The 20,629-nt window shown below is 45.2% G+C and overlaps 1 protein-coding gene across 1 annotated transcript in view; it reads left to right on the top strand.

The window, feature by feature from the left end:
- Positions 1 to 18,448, top strand: part of herc2 (HECT and RLD domain containing E3 ubiquitin protein ligase 2) — a 33,804-nt gene extending 15,356 nt beyond the window's left edge. The window contains exons 43-91 of the mRNA XM_011614499.2: positions 311 to 449; positions 597 to 743; positions 890 to 1,032; positions 1,129 to 1,396; positions 1,481 to 1,623; positions 1,849 to 1,947; positions 2,022 to 2,190; positions 2,278 to 2,403; positions 2,522 to 2,630; positions 3,051 to 3,190; positions 3,277 to 3,467; positions 3,562 to 3,667; positions 3,794 to 3,885; positions 3,964 to 4,139; positions 4,391 to 4,502; positions 4,941 to 5,022; positions 5,133 to 5,367; positions 5,528 to 5,705; positions 5,857 to 5,938; positions 6,061 to 6,232; positions 6,308 to 6,452; positions 6,977 to 7,202; positions 7,683 to 7,854; positions 8,153 to 8,339; positions 9,333 to 9,476; positions 9,556 to 9,747; positions 10,222 to 10,375; positions 10,470 to 10,577; positions 10,663 to 10,794; positions 10,968 to 11,126; positions 11,321 to 11,439; positions 11,751 to 11,876; positions 11,981 to 12,136; positions 12,241 to 12,555; positions 12,689 to 12,903; positions 13,039 to 13,216; positions 13,342 to 13,503; positions 13,902 to 13,993; positions 14,080 to 14,219; positions 14,317 to 14,504; positions 14,589 to 14,786; positions 14,892 to 14,975; positions 15,262 to 15,403; positions 15,480 to 15,674; positions 15,900 to 16,012; positions 17,341 to 17,531; positions 17,612 to 17,717; positions 17,804 to 18,016; positions 18,176 to 18,448. Of these exons, the coding sequence (XP_011612801.1) occupies positions 311 to 449; positions 597 to 743; positions 890 to 1,032; positions 1,129 to 1,396; positions 1,481 to 1,623; positions 1,849 to 1,947; positions 2,022 to 2,190; positions 2,278 to 2,403; positions 2,522 to 2,630; positions 3,051 to 3,190; positions 3,277 to 3,467; positions 3,562 to 3,667; positions 3,794 to 3,885; positions 3,964 to 4,139; positions 4,391 to 4,502; positions 4,941 to 5,022; positions 5,133 to 5,367; positions 5,528 to 5,705; positions 5,857 to 5,938; positions 6,061 to 6,232; positions 6,308 to 6,452; positions 6,977 to 7,202; positions 7,683 to 7,854; positions 8,153 to 8,339; positions 9,333 to 9,476; positions 9,556 to 9,747; positions 10,222 to 10,375; positions 10,470 to 10,577; positions 10,663 to 10,794; positions 10,968 to 11,126; positions 11,321 to 11,439; positions 11,751 to 11,876; positions 11,981 to 12,136; positions 12,241 to 12,555; positions 12,689 to 12,903; positions 13,039 to 13,216; positions 13,342 to 13,503; positions 13,902 to 13,993; positions 14,080 to 14,219; positions 14,317 to 14,504; positions 14,589 to 14,786; positions 14,892 to 14,975; positions 15,262 to 15,403; positions 15,480 to 15,674; positions 15,900 to 16,012; positions 17,341 to 17,531; positions 17,612 to 17,717; positions 17,804 to 18,016; positions 18,176 to 18,448 (7,734 nt within the window). The remainder of the gene's footprint in view (positions 1 to 310; positions 450 to 596; positions 744 to 889; positions 1,033 to 1,128; positions 1,397 to 1,480; positions 1,624 to 1,848; positions 1,948 to 2,021; positions 2,191 to 2,277; positions 2,404 to 2,521; positions 2,631 to 3,050; positions 3,191 to 3,276; positions 3,468 to 3,561; positions 3,668 to 3,793; positions 3,886 to 3,963; positions 4,140 to 4,390; positions 4,503 to 4,940; positions 5,023 to 5,132; positions 5,368 to 5,527; positions 5,706 to 5,856; positions 5,939 to 6,060; positions 6,233 to 6,307; positions 6,453 to 6,976; positions 7,203 to 7,682; positions 7,855 to 8,152; positions 8,340 to 9,332; positions 9,477 to 9,555; positions 9,748 to 10,221; positions 10,376 to 10,469; positions 10,578 to 10,662; positions 10,795 to 10,967; positions 11,127 to 11,320; positions 11,440 to 11,750; positions 11,877 to 11,980; positions 12,137 to 12,240; positions 12,556 to 12,688; positions 12,904 to 13,038; positions 13,217 to 13,341; positions 13,504 to 13,901; positions 13,994 to 14,079; positions 14,220 to 14,316; positions 14,505 to 14,588; positions 14,787 to 14,891; positions 14,976 to 15,261; positions 15,404 to 15,479; positions 15,675 to 15,899; positions 16,013 to 17,340; positions 17,532 to 17,611; positions 17,718 to 17,803; positions 18,017 to 18,175) is intronic.
- The last annotated feature ends 2,181 nt before the right edge of the window (positions 18,449 to 20,629 follow it).

Here is a 20,629-nt window from a genome sequence, read left to right as displayed (position 1 = left end):
TCCCCTTAAATAGACTCAGTTACAGATTACAGAGGTGATAAACTTATGGTTGCTAAGGTTGCATACATACAAGTGTGTACGCAAGTTATAGCCGTAGGCTGATATATTTTAAGTATATATCGCTTTGACTAAGGTAAGGTACAGTCATAAACAGTGGTTAAACAAAGGGTAGATGTTGCCTGGGGATCCGAAGCCCCCTGGCTTCGGTCCCTTGAGTATCAAGGGGCATGGTCATGCGAGTCAGCTGCTGGACCTCAACCGGTGGGGCTTTGTACAGCCCTGGCATTCATTTTTTTTGTCATATCCTCAGCTGCCAGCAGTCAACTTTAGTGTGCAAAACCTGCCCTTTACCGAGCCCATGCTAGGAGTCTGGGCCCAGCTGGTCAGTCTAGCAGGAAGCAAACTGGAGAAACAACGCATGAAAAAGTCTGCTAGTCGAGGGCTTACAGGTACTGAGACAGACTTCACATGTATGTGGTGTAGACATGTGTTTATCATGTAAAATTAATGCCCACATTGTGTAAATAATGACTTTAGATTTAGTGTGCAGATAGAGTCTAGTCTTGTCGACTAAATCAAACTTGACATTTTTCCAGCTGACCAGGTGGACATTCACTTGCTTCGGTGCCAGCAGCTGAGGCTTTACATTTTGAAGGCAGCGCGGGCTTTACTCTCTCATCAGGACAAACTCAGGCAGATTCTTTGCCAACCAGCAGTTGTGGACATTGCCACAAACACTGGGGGTATGGTTTCTTCTGGACAGAGTTACTGGCCAGATTTATTTCTCAAAGTTTCATTATAGACAAAAGATTTTTACAAATCATACAGCATATATTTAATTTGTGTGTGTGTTTGTTTTTTTTAATTTTTTTATTATGACACTTTACAGAGGACCAAGTGGTGACATCTCCTGACGTGGGGGACTTATCCCCTGAGGGCCCGTTGCCTCCACTGATCCTGCTGCAGCAGCTGCTGTTGGCTGCCACCCAGCCATCTCCAATCAAAGCTATTTTCGACAGGCAAGAAATGGAGGTCGGTTACTACGTATTTCTTCCATCATCCAAATGTCAGGATGTTCATTTAAAATTCTGTATTCAGTTTGACCCCATTGAATTGCCATACACACAGGCTGCAGCTCTCGCAGTGTGTCAATATCTGGCTTTGGAATCTACCCACCCATCATCACCACTGTTTGAAGAAAGCAGCTCCAGTGAGGCCACCACGCCTGTCACCATACAACATGTCCGGCCTCCCAAACAGAAGAAACAGAAAACCTCACCTGTCCCTCCATTACCGATCGTCATCCAACTTATGGAAATGGGATTTCCTCGGAAAAACATTGAGTTTGCCTTAAAGTCACTTTCAGGAACTACAAGCAGTGCCTCTGGTGTCCCAGGTACTGCTCAACTGAGCATCTCCTGCTGCCATTCCCCCAGTTGTGGAGCTGGAGCTGTGGTTGAAAGTATATTTCCCCTTTCAGGCGTTGAGTCTCTTGTGGGCTGGTTGCTGGACCATCCAGACATTCAGGTCACCGAGCTGTCAGATGCGGACACGGTCTCGGATGAATATTCTGAGGAGGAGGTGTTGGAGGAACTGGAAGAGACCGAGCCAACATTCCCTGTGGTACATTATTGTATTGACACTAAATAGTTTTTAGTTGCTCTCAAAACTATTGTATGGCGAGAGCAGTAGAGCTGTTGTGGAACCTTAACTAATTAAAACAAAATCAATGTATCTTATCCTGACTGTTGGCAGAAGCTTTGTCAGACTGACCACGTGAGCGCTCCTTTACAAACCAGGTGTCTTATTATGTGGTATTTTGCTGACCATGGTTTTTGATAATTCTAGCCTTCAGGTGCAGTGGTAACTGAAAGCCAGACATTTAAGAAGCGATCCGATTTCCAAACCAACGACGATTATGCCATCTACGTGAGGGAGAACATTCAGGTGAAGTCACATTTCCTTCAACCGCCTTAAAGGAAAAGTGTGGAAGTCAGACTGATCACTGACTGCTTTTGCAGGTGGGAATGATGGTTAAGTGCTGCAGAACATATGAGGAAGTGTATGATGGGGATGTTGGGAAAGTGATCAAGCTGGACAGGGATGGGCTTCATGATTTAAATGTGCAGAGTGACTGGCAGCAGAAAGGAGGCACATACTGGGTCCGTTACATCCACATAGAGCTTCTTGGTAAGATGTCATCACTATAGTATAAGATGAAAGCAGGTGTGTGTTGGTTATTTGCAGCCTTTGGAATTATTTAATTGCTTTTTGCAGGATTTCCACCCCAGAGTTCTCTTTCACATATAAAGATTGGTGATAAAGTGAGGGTGAAGCCCACAGTTACCACTCCGAAGTATAAATGGGGTTCTGTGACTCACAGAAGTGTTGGGGTTGTGAAAGGTAAACCACGCTGGCCAGCATTATCTCTGATTTGATCTTCATATACAGTCTAAACAAATGTCTCACTTCAACATGCTGCATCTTTAATGCACTAATGGAGATAAATGCTTTGTTTTAGCTTTCAGTGCCAATGGAAAGGACGTGATAGTAGACTTCCCTCAGCAGTCCCACTGGACTGGCTTGTTGTCTGAAATGGAACTGGTGCCTAGTATTCATCCTGGAGTCAGGTATGTTTCAGCACTTTCAACACAGTCATTCTTTTCTCTGTGTTGCTGCGGGATGAGATACGGTAAAGTAATTTGAATATTTCTTGCAGAAAGTAATTACAGGTTAATAGAGTTTGATTTTTTTCTTTAAAATAGTTTAGATTTGAACAAACGAGAAATGTTCTGTGTATAGAAAATGTGTTTCAGTTGAGAAACTGAAAGATAGATTAATTTCTCTCATTGTAGATGAGTGAAGCCACGAGTGCATTAAGAACTGCTAAAAATGACTGAAACCATGTTGTTAAATCACACATTAATGAAATGATCACAGCTTCATGCATCATGGGCGCAGTACTCACTAAATGAAACCTGACTGTCAGTGCAGCTCCATATTTCAGTATTTTTGGTTATATAATGAACCTGTTTTCCTTTTATTTTTAGGTGTGATGGATGCCAAATGTTCCCCATCAATGGTGCCAGGTTCAAGTGCAGGAACTGCGATGACTTTGACTTCTGTGAAAACTGCTTTAAAACTCGCAAACACAACACCAGACATTCGTTTGGCAGAATAAATGAGCCCGGTTGGTCATATATTCAAACGTGGTTTTACAGGTGCTGTTGGTTCCACGCATGTGTGACCTCTTAATTCTTCCCCTCCCTAAAACAGGCCAGTCCTCGGCGTTCTGTGGCCGCTCTGGAAAGCAGCTGAAGAAACATCACAGCAGTCAGAGAGGGATGCTAATCGACGAATGGTCTCGCGCCGTCAAGAGCCTGAACGTCTCCTCTTCCATCCATCAGGCTTCAAGGCTCATAGACTGCAGCGACCAGTGTTGGCAGTCCTCCGGCTCCCAGGGAAAGGTGCGACATTGACTTGACTCTTGTAACGTGAAAGACGACAGCACACTAAACTTTATAGCATCTCCTGACAGTTTTTTTTCATGCTCCTCTGCAGCACTGGATTCGTCTTGAACTCTTTCCAGACGTTCTTGTGCACAGGCTAAAAATGACTGTGGACCCAGCAGACAGCAGCTATATGCCTTCATTAGTTGTGGTGTCAGGTAAGATAACATTGTTTATTCAATTTACCATCATGCATATTCTCCAGTTTTTCTTGCCATTTATGTTCTTGCTCTTCAAACTACACGTCCAAACAATAGACATCTATTCATCTCATTTTTACATAGGTGGAAGCTCTTTAAACAACTTAATTGAGCTGAAAGCAATTAACATCAACCCCACAGACACGAATGCCTTACTCCTTAATGACTGCACTGAGGTTGGTTGCCTTCCCACATCTATTATTATATAATCTATTTTCTTGCATTACAGTAATTAAATGATGTAATTTCCATAGTATCACAGGTACATTGAGATTGCAGTCAAACAGTGTCGCAGCTCTGGCATAGACTGCAAGGTTCATGGACTCAGTATCATTGGACGCATCAGAGCAGAGGACGAAGACGTGGCCACCGTCCCATTCCTGGCATCTGACAATGAAGAAGAGGATGATGACAAAACTGCTACTGGAAGGTATTTGCCTCTGGCATATTTCTGTGGGGGGTTCTCTTGCACAATTCTCAGATTTTGTACAAATTTTGGTGAGAAGGTCCCCCCCCCCCCCAGTAATCTGTAGTATAAGAGGCGTTTCATAAAATACTGAAAACAACTAACAGATATAAAGCTAATCTAATATCTTGATGTTGACATTTTTACAAAATGAACATTTTGAAGCGTTGCCTTCTATGTGATTTCATTGTGCATTTGCTTATTCTGATATTTAGTCTTGCTCGGAAGAAGTCCTCAGGACTGGAGTCTGCAGGCACCATCAGGACCAAAGTTTTTGTCTGGGGGCTCAATGACAAGGACCAGCTGGGAGGACTCAAGGGCTCTAAGGTACAAATGAAAATGTTTTCATAATAGACAAATGTGTTGTATGTCAGTATTAGTGTCCCCTTTTTAATTAAGATTTCTGCTTATCTGGAGTGACAATACAAATATGCAATATAGTATAGGACATGTCAGGATTGGAAGGGGTTAGTAGTACTTTTATATATTTGCACTAGTAGTTTTTGTTCCCTTCTGTCACTTGTGCCATTATAAGTGGTTCTAGTGTTGTTTCTGAGCCTTAGAATTCCTCTCTATGTTTTATCTCACTGTAAATAAACACTGTAGTTAAATGACACTGACATTCTACACAAAGTCTACATATTGGATGTTTATCACATTTGAGGATTGGTTAAACACTGCTGGACAGCAATGAAGTGCCCCTGGTGAACTATTGGTGGTAAACACAGCAGCTGATCCAGACTGATTACTTTAATTGCTTCACAGATCAAGGTGCCTTCTTTCTCCGAAACGCTGTCTGCACTCAATGTTGTGCAAGTGGCTGGTGGTTCCAAAAGCCTTTTTGCAGGTGGGTGACGAGAGGAGATTTTTTTTTTCCCCCACAATTGATTTCATAATTGAATGGAAAAATGCAGGAAGAGTCAGAGTAATAAATATCTACTCTTGTCATTCTTACAGTGACAGTTGAGGGGAAGATCTATGCATGTGGAGAGGCTACTAATGGCCGGTTGGGCCTGGGTCTGTCCAGCGGGACCATTCCAATCCCCCGCCAGATCACTGCACTGAGCAACTATGTTGTGAAGAAGGTCGCCGTGCATTCTGGGGGACGCCATGCCATGGCTTTGACCGTGGACGGGAAGGTCTTCTCCTGGGGAGAGGGAGATGATGGCAAACTTGGACACTTCAGCAGAATGTATGCAAATTTCTGAGAGAAAACATTTATCTTTCCATCTAACTCCCATTCCTCACAACAGTCCTAAAAGTTATTGTATCTATCATCTCTATGATGAACTGTAGTTTTCACGAATGGCCTTGTGGATGAGACTATAAGATTATGTAATTTTCTGCTTTAGGAACTGTGACAAACCCCGGTTGATTGAAGCACTTAAGACAAAGCGCATCCGTGACATTGCCTGTGGCAGCTCTCACAGTGCGGCTATAACGTCCAGTGGGGAGCTGTACAGTTGGGGTTTAGGAGAGTATGGCCGCCTTGGTCATGGGGACAACGCAACTCAGCTGAGGCCTAAACTGGTATGTTCACTTCACTTAATCACAGTTACCCCGCAGTGAAGGGTAGGGTTATTTACACCCTCGAGTTTCCTGCATACTGTACATTTTGATGTTTTGCCTCCATAAATCATTAGGACTTGGTGATAAAGATTGCTGTGTGTTTGTATTCAAGGTTAAAGTGCTTCTGGGTCACCGTGTTATCCAAGTGGCTTGTGGGAGTAGGGATGCCCAAACTCTAGCTCTCACTGATGAAGGTACAATGTCTAACCTTTGCTCTTTAAGGCCAAGGAGGAAAAGTCCTTATCTATTTTTTATAATTTTTTAACTTTCCTCATTTCAGTATGCAGTTTGTTATATACGGCATGTGTTTTCTCAGGACTGGTGTTCTCATGGGGCGATGGGGATTTTGGGAAGCTTGGTCGTGGAGGCAGTGAGGGCTGCAACATCCCCCAAAATATAGAGAGGCTGAACGGGCAGGGTGTCTGCCAGATTGAATGTGGAGCGCAGTTCTCTTTAGCTCTGACTAAATCTGGGGTTGTCTGGACCTGGTAAGATGGAGAGATGAGATGGAAATGCACTAATTTATTTTTGCCTCCAAGACTCACTTTTTCCTTTCCAAACAGGGGAAAAGGAGACTATTTCCGATTGGGCCACGGTACCGATGTACATGTGCGAAAACCCCAGATGGTAGAGGGGCTAAGAGGGAAAAAGATTGTCCACGTTGCTGTTGGTGCATTACACTGTTTGGCTGTCACAGACACAGGACAGGTGTGTACTGACCATCACCTTTAAATCACATAGATCAGGCACTCTCAGCTGTTACCATGGTAATACTCTGGGTGTTTGAATTAATATTTTAAATAACTTTTTTCAGCACCTGTGACCTTCACTGACAGCTAGCTAATTTCATCTTGTTTGTCACTGCCCCTCAGGAAAAATGCATCAATATTATCCCTTCAAATAATTTAATACAAGTGGTAAATGTTTAAAGATAATTAAGTTTCGCAACTTTGTCTTCTCAATTAGTGTGATTAGTCGTAAATAAGTTAGCTGTGTCTTATGACCTTAAAAAACCTTGTTCAGCACAGGTTTTTATTCACAATTTATTTTTATTCTGACTGCATTTTGTCTTTGCCATCACTGATCACTAGTGGCCTACTAATAGCAGCAGCTGGCCCTACACTAACAATGTTTAGTAGATGAATGACACCAGAATAGTGGCAATCACAGTTGATTTAAATGGTTTTGTCTTATTTTACATGTTGTCTCTTTTGATGTTACTTCTTAATCAGGTGTATGCATGGGGTGACAATGACCATGGGCAGCAAGGCAATGGCACAACCACCGTTAACAGGAAGCCAACACTGGTGCAGGGTTTGGAGGGACAGAAGATAACACGAGTGGCCTGTGGCTCCTCTCACAGTGTAGCTTGGACCACTGTGGACGTAACCACACCCTCGGTTCACGAACCCGTGCTTTTCCAGACAGCCAGGGACTCCCTCGGAGCATCTTATTTAGGTAACCCTCCTCTACTTCTTGCAGGCTACTAACATCGCTTGAAATGCCCTTGCCATTAGTTTTGACAAATGCGTTTGGAAAGAACCGCTCTGAAAATTGCTTTTGTTTTATTCACAAACAAATGTACCAAAGACGGTGGTGTCGTGGTTAGCAGTGTCACCTTACAGCAAGGTCCCGTATGCAAAATTCAACTGGGACTAGGGCTTTTCTGAGTTTGCATGTTTTCCCCGTGCCTGCATGGTTTCTCTCCTGGTCAACTGGTTTCCCCCCACTGTTCAAAGATATGCATTTAGGGGATAGGTCCTTTGACAACGCTAGGTGTTCAGAGTTTGTCCACAAGGTGGAGCTGTTCATTTGAAAATATTGATGTCACTGCATAAACAATAAGTGTGATAACACTGCAATTGTGTAACTGCCCGGTAAAAGCTGGAGTTTATGTTGCATCAGTGACAGTGTCTGTTGTGCTGCTGTATGCAACAGGTGTCCAGTCAGACAGTGACTCATCAGCAGTGAATAACAAAATGTGTGGGCAGAGCAGCACAAAGCCCAATCGACCGTCTTTGGCCAAGATCCTCCTCAGTCTGGATGGGAACTTGGCCAAACAGCAAGCTCTTTCTCATGTGCTCTCAGCCCTGCAGATCATGTATGCAAGGTAAGTCTCCACACATCCTCCAGTAGTCAATCAGCCTCCTGCAGGTCCTGTGGCTGCCACCAGTATAGGTTATCTATCATTTCTTTGTCCCACTTTGAAGTACATTGTAAGCCCTCAAAAATATAATGTATAAACACTGATAATGGTAAATTGACAAAATATTTGTTGAGGTGCATTGAGCCTTCTGATCAGGATAAGCAGAATGTACATACGGCCTTTAATTAATTCAACCGCTGTCTGTTAATGGTGTGACTAAATCCATATTTCTGCTGACTGGACATGTTTATTGATTGTCCAGGGATGCAGTGGTTGATGCTCTGATGCCAGCGAGCATGATTGTACCAGCAGAGCGTCCATCCAGCTCACCTGTTCCCCCATCAGAGTCCTCATCCTCTTCCAGTGTGAGTGATGAGGAATGTCCTCCCATCCCACCTGAAGCTGAAGAACGGGTCAACCCCAGTCTCTGGCAGGACAAGAAGGGAGAGGTGAGGAATGCTTTGAGTGCTTTTTGGACACTGACAAAAACAAAAACCCAGCATCTGAAAAGTGACCATACCTGCTATATAGTGAAAAATTGTAAAATGGTGATATTTAAGTGTCTTACATTTTGTGCTGTCATATGTTTAATGACAATAGAAATAAGATGGACATAATTTTACATATAAATACCGTATATTAGATCAGAGCAGCCAATCCTCCTCTACTGCTCAACATGCTTTTTCACACTGCTGTCTGTCACTAGCTGGGCCAAATTAAGAGGCAGCACTCATATTGCTTCCACACTCATTGGTCTCCCCACACCTAAACTCACAACCGAGCACTAGGTCCATCACACACTTTGCAACATCAATAGAACAGTTCATCACACACCCACTCAACCAACACCTCATCCCACTACCCTCGGAGTGCAGATACAGAATTCTAAAATTCAGGAAAGCTCGCCAGGCGTATCTGCAAAAGATGCCTTTAATGTCTGTTTAGTTTCCTGGTTGGGTTTCTGTCCAGTTTGAGCTCCCTGTCATGTGTTTTTGTCTGAGATGTTCAATGATTTCTGTGAAAATATCCTGTTGATGAAACACTGTCACTTCTAAACACTGTCTGAACTTAACTGGACGGTATCTAAATATATTTTGTTTATATATTGTCACAATACATATATATATTAAAAAAAAGCTTACTGATCTCCAGTCAGTGACTTTTCACGTAACATTCAGGAAAAGTTAAAAAAAATAAAATATAACAGCTTTTTTTCATATTGCGATGTCACAAATGCAATTAATCATTCAGCCATAGTCTATATATACAGTACCGTATTGGCCCGAATATAAGACGACCCTGATTATAAGACGACCCCCACTTTTTCAGTCTTCTTTCAACGCAAAAAACACCGTCTTATATTCGGGCCAATACGGTATATATATATATATATATATGCTACTGTTATAATATGTCACATCTGTGTTTGTTACTTCCAAAAGGTTCCCTCATCAGACGAAGCTGTCACACCTTCATCAGCTATGACTCCGTCTGCCTCTGGCGCCTCATCACGCCCTTTCATTCCTGTCACCGATGACCCCGGAGCAGCCAGCATCATAGCTGAAACGATGACCAAGACAAAGGAGGTCAATCTCTTAAACTCACTGCTTGTTTGCCATGTACCTGCCCGACTCTGCCATATTCTTAAACCGCGTTATTTTTCAGGACTCTGAGTGTCAGAGTAAAGTAATTGGACCGGAGCCACAGTACCTCGATGAGTTCACAAGCCTGCTTGTTCCCGACGATACTCGCGTGATGGTGGATCTGCTCAAATTGGCAGTGTCCTGTCGCTCTGGTGAGAAGGGCAGGGAGGTGCTGTCTGCTGTGCTGTCTGGCATGGGTACAGCTTATCCACAGGTGATTACCTCCTTTCTCCATTTTTTTTTTTTAAATATACCAACCACATGTGCATATTTGTTCTCAAACTGATAACCTGCAGTAGCTGGCAGTTGGGTCTACTGGGTCAGTGTGTTTCCTTTCCCATTTGGTCAGATTGCTATAGTATGGCCATTTCCTGCCAATTATAGAGATAGTGACAGAACCTTAAGCTCTGTTGACTATACGCTCTTTGTCTGCTGCTTTTATACAGTTAAACTGGATTTAAATCTCTGCTTCCATTCACTGGTGTCGTTTGTTTAGTCTATTTTTACCAATCGAGCAATGTGCTGCAGAGTTACTGACTTCATCTTTACATTGATAAACACCCCCAGGCTCATGTGATATCGTCGTATAGTGTGGACAGTGATCTTTGCTACAAAGAGGTGGAAACGCATGCAGAGACTGATTACAATCATTTTAAACCTCCAGCATTTTTGGTTGTCTGGTGCGCAGGTTGCTGATATGCTGCTGGAGTTGTGCGTCACTGAGCTGGAGGATGTTGCCACAGATTCCCAGAGCGGACGTCTGTCCTCCCAGCCAGTAGTTGTCGAGAGCAGTCATCCATATACAGACGACACCTCTACAAGTGGTACTGTGAAGATCCCAGGTAAGGGGGGGATTACAACAAGGGTAAATGTTTTTAACATGACGTGTTAAGACACTTTTAATGTTGCTCATCAAGACTATTGAATATCCTAAAGGTGCTGAGGGTCTTAGGATAGAGTTTGACAGACAGTGTTCAACGGAGAGACGCCATGACCCACTGACCATCATGGACGGAGCCAATCGGATCGTCTCTGTCAGATCAGGTAATTAAAGCAAAGACAAATGAAAGTGCGGCGTGCTCGTCAGCAAGTCAGAAATGAATGTGTGTGTCTCCTGTGTGGCTTTCAGGTCGGGAATGGTCTGACTGGTCCAGTGAGTTAAGGATCCCAGGAGATGAACTTAAGTGGAAATTTACCAGTGATGGCTCAGTCAATGGGTGGGGCTGGCGTTTCACTGTGTACCCCATAATGCCAGCTGCTGGTGAGATATTGTCAAATGAATTAATTTCTGATTCCATTCATATTCATGACAGTGCAGTGACAAAAAACAAACTATATCATTACAGTAATTTATTTCATTTGACAACATGAGACCTTGCTGCAATTTCACTGCTTCACTCAGGCCTTTATCAGTGTTCTTGTGTCCTTTCCCAGGTCCCAAAGACTTGCTCTCAGACCGCTGTATCTTGTCCTGCCCCTCCATGGACTTGGTCACCTGTCTTCTGGACTTCAGGCTCAACTTTGCGTCTAACAGGAGTATTGTCCCTCGGCTGGCTGCTTCCCTTGCTGCTTGCGCTCAGCTTAGTGCATTAGGTACACAAAAGCCTTTGCTAAGCACGTTGTTCACACCATATTATTATTTAATTCCCCACTAATGTATTGTCACATGGCCGTATGGGCAAAGTTCTACTAAGAGTTTTGAGATTGTCAGTTCAGGTGGAGCAACATGTACAACCTTGACATTTGTGTGATATGCATTTAAATATTAAATATGTTATTCCGTTCAGCTGCAGGACACAGAATGTGGGCTCTCCAGAGACTCCGAAAGCTCCTCACCACAGAATACGGTCAGTCCATCAACATAAACCGACTGCTGGGTGAGAGTGAAGGCGAGGCGCGCTCTGTGGTGAGTGAACTGCCTAAAGTGATTGGGGATTTATAGTCTGGAGAGGGTAAATTATAATTATTCATGTGAAACGTAGCTACTTCTACCTTGGTTTTTCATTATTTTCTACCTGGCAGGTTTGTATTCACTTTCCAGAAAGTTGGAAATGTTGTTTTTTGGCGATAAACTCTGCTGTCGAGTACCTGCGATCTTAATGTAATGCATGTCATCGTACATTGCAACGTATATGAACCATCGCTCACCAGCTCATTGAGATACAGCATCAATCTTTGAGAAGTGATGTACTTAATTATTTCACCTTATTCCTCCAGAGTTTTACAGGCAGTGCGCTGGCTGCTCTCGTGAAGGGCCTCCCAGAGGCTTTGCAGAGACAGTACGAGTACGAGGACCCCATTGTGAGGGGAGGGAAGCAACTGCTTCACAGCCCATTTTTCAAGGCGTGTGAATATATAACATATATAGCAATACAAACACATACTGTATATAACATGGATATTTTATGCTTTATATGCAATTTGTTGCTAACGCTAACATTTTTTAGGTGTTGGTAGCTCTAGCCTGCGATCTAGAGCTTGATACCTTACCATGCTGTGCTGAGACCCATAAATGGGCCTGGTTCCGTCGTTACTGTACTGCCTCCAGAGTTGCCATAGCCCTCGACCAAAGAACCTCTCTACCCAGACCATTCCTCGAAGAAGTGAGTGTGTCAGGCCGTGACGTCAGCAGCAACACTGATCTAAGAATGTTTTGATCCATGCTACGTTTTAAATCAAACCCAAATCATTCCTGACCTTCTTGTAGGTTACAAAGAAAATTCGGGAGCTCATGGCCGATCACGAAAGCATGAACAGCCTTCATGAAAGCCACGACCTGTTCAAGCGCGAACACGACGAACAGCTTGTGCAGTGGATGAACAGGAGACCGGATGACTGGACACTCTCAGCAGGAGGAAGTGGCACAATCTACGGCTGGGGTCACAACCACCGCGGTCAGCTGGGTGGCATCGAGGGAGCCAAAGTAAAAGTACCAACTCCAACTGAAGCACTTGCTACGCTGAGACCAGTTCAGCTTATCGGTGGGGAACAGACTCTGTTTGCTGTCACTGCTGATGGAAAGGTATTTAATGAAACCCATGTAGGCAGCATCCATTCTGGCTACTGCACATGGCAGCTGCATCATTGCATCAGAAATAACAATCTTAGATCGACCAGGAAATTATAATATGTTGTACTGTTGTCTGGATCCTTAGCTATATGCAACAGGATATGGAGCTGGGGGCCGATTGGGTATTGGAGGCACAGAGTCTGTGTCCACCCCCACTCTGCTGGAGTCTATCCAACACGTCTTCATCAGGAAAGTGGCTGTGAATTCTGGAGGAAAGCACTGCTTGGCACTGTCGTCTGAGGGAGAAGTCTACTCGTGGGGAGAGGCCGAGGATGGGAAACTTGGCCATGGGAACAGAAGGTTGACATGAAATCAAATATCCCACATCCCACTCACAATGTTTTAGTGAATAACTAATTTCACATACAAGTTTATATCACAGCAATAATTCAATGTGCTGACACTGTGAGTTATTCATTTCTTTATTGTCTTCAGTCCCTGCGATCGCCCTCGTGTAATAGAGTCTCTCCGGGGTGTGGAAGTTGTGGACATTGCTGCTGGAGGGGCCCATAGTGCCTGTATTACTGCTAGTGGTGAGCTCTTCACCTGGGGCAAAGGTCGCTACGGACGATTAGGTCATGGAGACAGCGAAGATCAACTCAAACCCAAGCTGGTTGGTGAACTTTGTCTCGCTTTCCCACAGCCCAGTAATGTGTATCGTGGACTCGGTGTGTACTTGAACAAATTGCAGTGACATTGAAACGGCATAAAGCTGGTTGGTGTCTGTGTTTGTTCCAGGTGGATGCTCTGCAGGGTCACAGGGTCATTGATGTAGCCTGTGGCAGCGGGGATGCCCAAACACTGTGTCTAACAGATGATGACATGGTCTGGTCCTGGGGAGACGGGGACTACGGCAAATTGGGCCGGGGAGGCAGCGACGGCTGTAAAATCCCCATGAAAGTGAGGCAATTTTTCTGTGGAGTCATATAAGAAGCTTGAAGCCTCTTTTTGTCACGTTATTTCAGATAAAACAGGCTGAAAAGGACACGTGTCATCAGTGTCCCCTTTTCCTTTCTGGATTTTCAGCCATCACCATTATCACGTTTCAAATCTGCCATTTTGAGTGCTTAGAATCACCAGATAGATCTTGTGTCTTGAACATTTTGAGAATGAATTTGAACAATCAATAAAAATACTTCTATCCAATATTTCTATCCAAGCACTTGGCTCATGTATAATCTATTCTTCTAGTTTAAATTAGAATGACTGTCAAGCAATAGGTATTTGTTTGTTTGTACCATTTGTTTTTTTTAATAGCTTTTCTAGGGTATTATTATTATTTGTTTTTCCATTTTCAGATCGACTCACTCACTGGACTTGGAGTAACAAAAGTTGAATGCGGTTCTCAGTTTTCGGTGGCTTTAACGAAGTCCGGGGCAGTGTACACCTGGTGCGGGAAGCGCAGCAACACTCTCATGCTCTCAACAATGCTGCGCCGAGGCAGCTGGTTGTAAATGACCGTTGTGTCATCCGCAGGGGAAAGGGCGACTATCACCGTCTGGGTCATGGCTCCGATGACCACGTCCGGCGGCCGAGACAAGTTCAGGGTCTGCAAGGGAAGAAAGTCATCGCCATTGCAACGGGGTCGCTCCACTGTGTGTGCTGCACAGAGGACGGTGAGATGAAAGGTCTCCTGTAGGACCTCCCCTGTCATGTTGCATCAGCCTCCTGGGTCATATACAAGAAATGGGACCGCTGTGCTCTTGTGTTCAGGTGAGGTGTACACGTGGGGCGACAACGATGAGGGCCAACTTGGAGACGGAACCACTAACGCCATCCAGAGGCCTCGGCTGGTGGCTGCACTACAGGGCAAGAAAATCAACAGGGTGGCCTGTGGCTCCGCTCACACTCTGGCCTGGTCTACAAGCAAACCCACTAATGCTGGCAAACTACCTGCACAGGTAAGTCAGAAAAGTTGAGGTTCATGTTGTTTGTTGTTCCAATAAACTGCGATAAAGCTCATCAGCTTATTTGGTTTCTTTCAGGTTCCCATGGAGTACAACCACCTGCAGGAAATCTCCATCATGGCTCTGAGGAACCGGCTGCTGCTGCTGCACCACATTTCTGAGCTTTTCTGTCCGTGTATACCCATGTTTGACCTGGAGGGCCGCCTGGGGCAGACTGGACACGGCCCTTCAGTCGGATTCGACACACTGAGGGGCATCCTCATCTCACAGGGCAAAGTAAGACGGCATCGGGTCTCAAAAAATACACAGCAGCTGAGTTTGTCTGGATTTTACAACATTGATCCACTTAACACTCCAACTTTTTACTGTTCTGTTCTTCAGGAAGCAGCTTTCAGGAAGGTGGTCCAGGCCACCATGGTGAGGGACAGACAGCATGGACCCGTGGTGGAGCTGAACAGAATACAGGTAGATCAGATATGCGCAGTTTCACAATCTCTTTTTTTTTTTTAATGTCCTCCCCCTCTTTCACTGGGAGGGTGTGTTCCAAACATGTGATCTTTCATGAGGGGATTTTTCTGCTCTGAGAGTTTAGTGTGCACCAGCCTGCCCGTAGGAGGTCCTAGACTTGGCTCGTAGTTTTGTCAAGAGATGCCACGTTTAGGAATTCATGGCTGTCGGCGCTTTTATCGACTTGGCAGGAAGTTATTTAAGACAAAACATACCCCTAATGTCGAGCCGCTGTCGCCTGCAGGTGAAGCGTTCACGCAGCAAAGGAGGCCTGGCAGGTCCCGATGGAACAAAGTCTGTGTTTGGTCAAATGTGTGCCAAAATGAGCTCCTTCAGCCCAGACAGTCTGCTGCTTCCTCATCGAGTGTGGAAGGTCAAATTTGTCGGTAGGTCATCCACCGTCAGGACCTCTTCCTGTGCCGAATGTTTGCATTTACGGACATTTTCTTTTCCCTTCCTCAGGCGAGTCTGTGGACGACTGCGGCGGCGGCTACAGCGAATCAATTGCAGAAATGTGCGAGGAGCTGCAAAATGGTCTCACGCCACTGCTCATCGTCACTCCCAATGGGCGCGACGAGTCGGGCGCCAACAGGGACTGCTTCCTCCTCAACCCCGCAGCCAAGTCCCCTCTTCACATGAGCATGTTCCGCTTCCTAGGTATAATCCTCCTCCTCTGCCAGTCGGGCCTCCCGGGGTGTTAATCCCAGATAAACAAAAACTGAAAATATGCATGTTTTTGTTTGTTTGTTTACCATTCACACTGTGGTTTCACTCAAGGACAGCCGAGCACGCTTCAATCCATACGCTTTTCAAAGGTTTTGTGAAGGACAGAAATAAATAGTTCGATGGTAGTATAAGACGCTCTGCCTTGTGTGTCTGCAGGAGTGCTCCTGGGCATCGCCATCCGGACTGGAAGCCCTCTTAGTCTCAATCTGGCGGAGCCGGTGTGGAAGCAGCTGGCAGGCATGAACCTGACGATCGCCGACCTAAGTGAGGTACGTACGCAGCCCTGCTCCTGGGGCCTTCCAGTGCCCGTCACTGTGTGTTGATGATAACCGGCTTTGCAATTATAACTTGTATTTATGTACAAAAACTGGAGTTCACCCATAAACCTGACTGTCGTCAGTGGAGCGCCCGGAAGTCAGTCAGCTCATTATGCGGAGGCCGCTGCGTTTAGAGAAAGCTAAAGGAGATTAGCCACTCTTTCCTGTGGGAGTGGAATGGACCAGCAGGTGGCCCCTCACATGTAGCTCCATCCACATACGTGTTCACAGCACCACAACACTGGTCACACGGTGTCTAGACCAAAGGGGCACATCTAGCGCCTTGCACTTAATACTGACCACACGTGATCAGAGCAGAGCAAAGACCAAGAGAAAACCGTCTCCATAGTTTCCCCTGTAGCATTTGATGTTATTCATAGTCGTCCAAGATCAAAAACAGACACTGATCCGTCAATTAGAAATCTCAATCAGTTCCATCCACAGTTGAACTTAACAGGAAGCAGAATAGGAACCTGAAATGGTCTTAAAACTGCTCTTATTTTTGTATATCAGGGATTATCTGATCTACAACCTTGGGTTGCTTGTCCACTAGCTTTAACATGCGTCGCGTTACTGTATAATGTTACATGCTAGTCAACATAACACATAGTCAACATAACTAGTCTAATCTGGATTGTGCTGTTACCTGCACCCTCATTCAGTACCGGTTCTGTCTTTAACCTCCATAAAACATCTCATTTGTATGATATGTTATACAATACGTCAAAGCCTCGTGACATGTATTATGTCCTGCAAATGGGAACATTCCTGTACGTTACTTCAGATTAGGTCTTAAGCCCGTCGGCTGCGTGCTCCGCCGAGTTCTACCGTCAGAACCGCTCCTGCAGAATGCACGTACCTGTTGGTCTGAAGGATTAAAACATTCGTTCCTTTTAAGCAAAATGGGTCACGAGCCACAGTCTCGGCTTTTGTTTGCAAGGGGAAAGGTTACGTTCCGCCTGGTCCTCACACTGTGATCATGAGCTGCTGAGCCAGCGTAATCGTTAGCGTAACACGAGTAAAGGGGAAAAAAGGCAGCCTTTTTTCTTCCACAAAGCCGCTCTTATGTGGTTTTGCCCTGAGGTCCGATGTAAAACGAATCCAACACAAGACTCGTACGAGGGCAGAGCTCACCGGACCTGTATTGTGAGCACCAGCGCCTACGTGCGCAATCAACTTCAAAATATTTAGAGGACATCTCCCTGGTCTCTGTTCACGGGACAAACGTTTCAACGTTAACATATGAATAAAACAAGCAAACATTCCCATTCACTTTGCAGGTCGATAAAGATTTCATTCCCAGTTTGATGTACATCCGGGACAACGAGGCCACGGCCGAGGAGTTCGAGGCCATGACTTTGCCCTTCACGGTGCCCAACGCCAGCGGCCAGGACATCCAGCTCAGCTCCAAATACTCCCACATCACTCTGGAGAACCGCGCAGAATATGTCCGCCTGGCCATCAACTACAGGTCGGAGAACCATCCGATGAGATGGAATCTGTGTTTTCCTGATTCCAGCGTCTTTAAATGAAGCCTTCTCTGCTGTTCAGGCTGCATGAGTTTGACGAGCAGGTCTCCGCTGTGCGCGAGGGGATGGCTCGTGTCGTTCCAGTGCCCTTACTTTCACTTTTCACTGGTTATGAACTGGAAACTATGGTAAGTGAGAGCGCACTCTGAGCCGGGGGGGGGGGGGATTCTCCTCCGGGCGGGCGGAGCCACGTTGACAGCGTTCATGTCCTCAGGTTTGTGGAAGTCCAGACATCCCTCTGCACCTGCTGAAATCAGTGGCCACGTACAAGGGAGTGGAGCCGACCTCGGCCCTGATCCAGTGGTTCTGGGAGGTGATGGAGTCCTTCTCCAACACGGAGAGGTCCCTTTTCCTGAGGTTCGTCTGGGGTCGTACTCGGCTTCCACGCACCATCGCTGACTTCCGTGGTCGGGATTTCGTCGTGCAGGTAAGACGTTTTAAACATGAGCAATGAATTATGTAGAGGCAAAACATTTAACTGTGACTCGCTGGAGACAGCTGCTGTTCCAGGAAGCTGCTTCAGCTCCAGTAGTGTCCAGTTGCAGGCTGATATCAGTTTGATGACCGATTCCTCGTCTGTCCTCAGGTGTTGGACAAGTACAACCCTCCTGACCACTTCCTGCCAGAGTCCTACACGTGTTTCTTCCTCCTGAAGCTGCCCAGATACTCGTGTAAGCAAGTGCTGGAAGAGAAGCTGAAGTACGCCATCCACTTCTGCAAGTCCATCGACACCGACGACTACGCCCGCATCGCCCTCTCTGGGGAGCCCGCTGCCGACGACAGCAGCGAAGATTCTGACAATGAGGACGCCGACTCCTTCGCCTCCGACTCCACCCAAGACTACCTAACAGGCCACTGATGTTTGTGGAAGGGTGATTCATTTCTGATAAACAGACTCTCCATCAGGTGCTCCACGATGACACGTCTGTAGGGGGAAAACGTGCAATGAGCTTTAAAAGCTAACGCAAAGAACTTTATTTAGTTTCTTTAAAATACAGTGGCGTGATCAGCTGAACTTGTTTTGGATGTGAGAAATACATGTGTTATTTAAATGACTGGCTTCAGCCTAGCACTGTGGTAGATTTCTCCCCCTGGTTTTGTGTGAATTACATTTCCTTAGTTTGTATATAAAATAATATGCGACAAAACAGTAGGACAATAATTTGTTTATTGATGTTTCTTTTTACATATATAAACATTTTTAATGTAAAAACAGGTCAGTATTTCTCACATGGCTTAGCCGGAGCCAACAGAAGGTCATTTTAAAGTTCTTATATTTGTGCTTCTCTCAACCACGTCTGCATACCGTCGCCCTGGAGGGACAGCGCGCCCCAAACCTGAGCACTCGCAACAGCCTGGATGGAGCCGACGGGGGCAGTTCCTCCGTTCACAAACCCCTTTTGGTGATTTTTGCATGCTAGCATACACTACCTGTGCCGCCACTCCAGCTGGATGGAAGACGGAATCAGAAGATTGTGGCTTAATGTTGGCCCACATTCATGTTCCCACAAGAGCAACAAAAGGTCACCTGGGGTCAACTAGTTCCCACGTATCATCAATGAACATGTGCCAGCTAGCGGGATGTTTGGGTGGTGTATAAATATGGCGCCACAGATTTGAAAGTCAGTTTTACAGACTCCAGTAAATTTTATTTTCTTTCGGTGATCTCTGGTTAAAGGCTGTATATGTATGTGCCATGTATTCACAGAAGGTCCCGTAGCCGCGTAATAAATGTCGATACACTTCTGTTAATAAACTAAAATGGGAAACTTCACCGCTTCTTCAGGTGCTTTCAAAATATTGTTTTGGGAAACGTAAAAAAAAGAGACGAGCTGCGTTTTTGTGTGTTTGTGTCCCATAAATCTGACAGTGGGGTCAAAAAATGTTGGACTTGAAACTCCTGAAAGAGTTAACGCTGCAAAAGTCGGTCAGAGGATCACGTGGGATTTCTTTCCACCAGACGTGGAACAGGAACCTGCTCTCCTCCCGATTTCTCTGACAAACAGTCCAATTTTGGGGGGGTCGGAGTGTTTTGTTGACATCACCGTTAACCCCGTAGCTGTATGGAATTAGGTAAATCTCCCATAATCACCTCTAAGGTGATCTATCAGCTGTGCACCCTTACATGATTGGAAAAACCTCATCCAGTGTGAAGGTATCACTGAGCATTCCTCAGAGTCTTATTGTAGCCTCCACTGGTGTTAGTGCGTGCTTGTGTGTGTGTGTGTGTGTGTGTGTTACAGGTCCACCTCTCATGCAGTAAAAGTAGTTCAAAGGCACTAGGGGTGAAATTCTTTGTTTTATGATTTTGATTTGGCTTATAATTATTAGCATTCCTTGCAGACTTACGCCTCTTCCTGTAATTCTGCATTATTCTGGTGGGACTGGGAGTCAGGTGCTTGGAGGAGGGGGTCCGGTGGAACACCATTTATGGCTCTGTTACAGCGCGGCTTACATAAATCTATCAGCAACCGCGCAGGAAAACACTTAAGCAAAACCGATAAAAGCCATCAAAATATACTTTCTTCCTCTTTTCACTGTAGAGAAAAGAAAATCCCTGAGAAACGTCGCTGCTGCTGCGCTCTGACACTTTGGAGTTAAAAATACTTCCAAGGGAAAAGTCTTGAATGTGGAGAGAACGGAGCAGAAATTAGAGCAGCGGGGTTCAACAAAAGCAATATGGAGCTTAAGTGGGTGGGGGACAGTGAGCAAATAGTCCTAACATTCTTTTACTTCACCAATGTTTAAAATGAAAGAACCATATATATATTTTGATATATTAAGCAGTCTGTATCTATTTATAGTCACGTCAGTGTCAGGGAAGACTCAACATTAATTAATTTAATGGAAAGTGTTCTTTCCTAAATAGGAGCTCAGTTTAGGGAGAAGTCACGCTGGTCCGGGACAGAGCCATGAGTCATGAGTTTGGATCAGCATGAGTGATCCCACAGCAGTGAGAGGAACGGGGAAGAGCCAACTGAAGCTGAGCGTTTCCTAGAAGGAGAGGAAGTAAATGAGTGTGTGTTTAAGGACGAGGCTG

This window comes from Takifugu rubripes, chromosome 20 (genome assembly GCF_901000725.2).
Source record: "Takifugu rubripes chromosome 20, fTakRub1.2, whole genome shotgun sequence".
Classification (NCBI taxonomy): domain Eukaryota; kingdom Metazoa; phylum Chordata; class Actinopteri; order Tetraodontiformes; family Tetraodontidae; genus Takifugu; species Takifugu rubripes.
The sequence above is the reverse complement of the archived record's forward strand: the minus strand, read 5'-3'. Positions and strand labels throughout refer to the sequence as shown.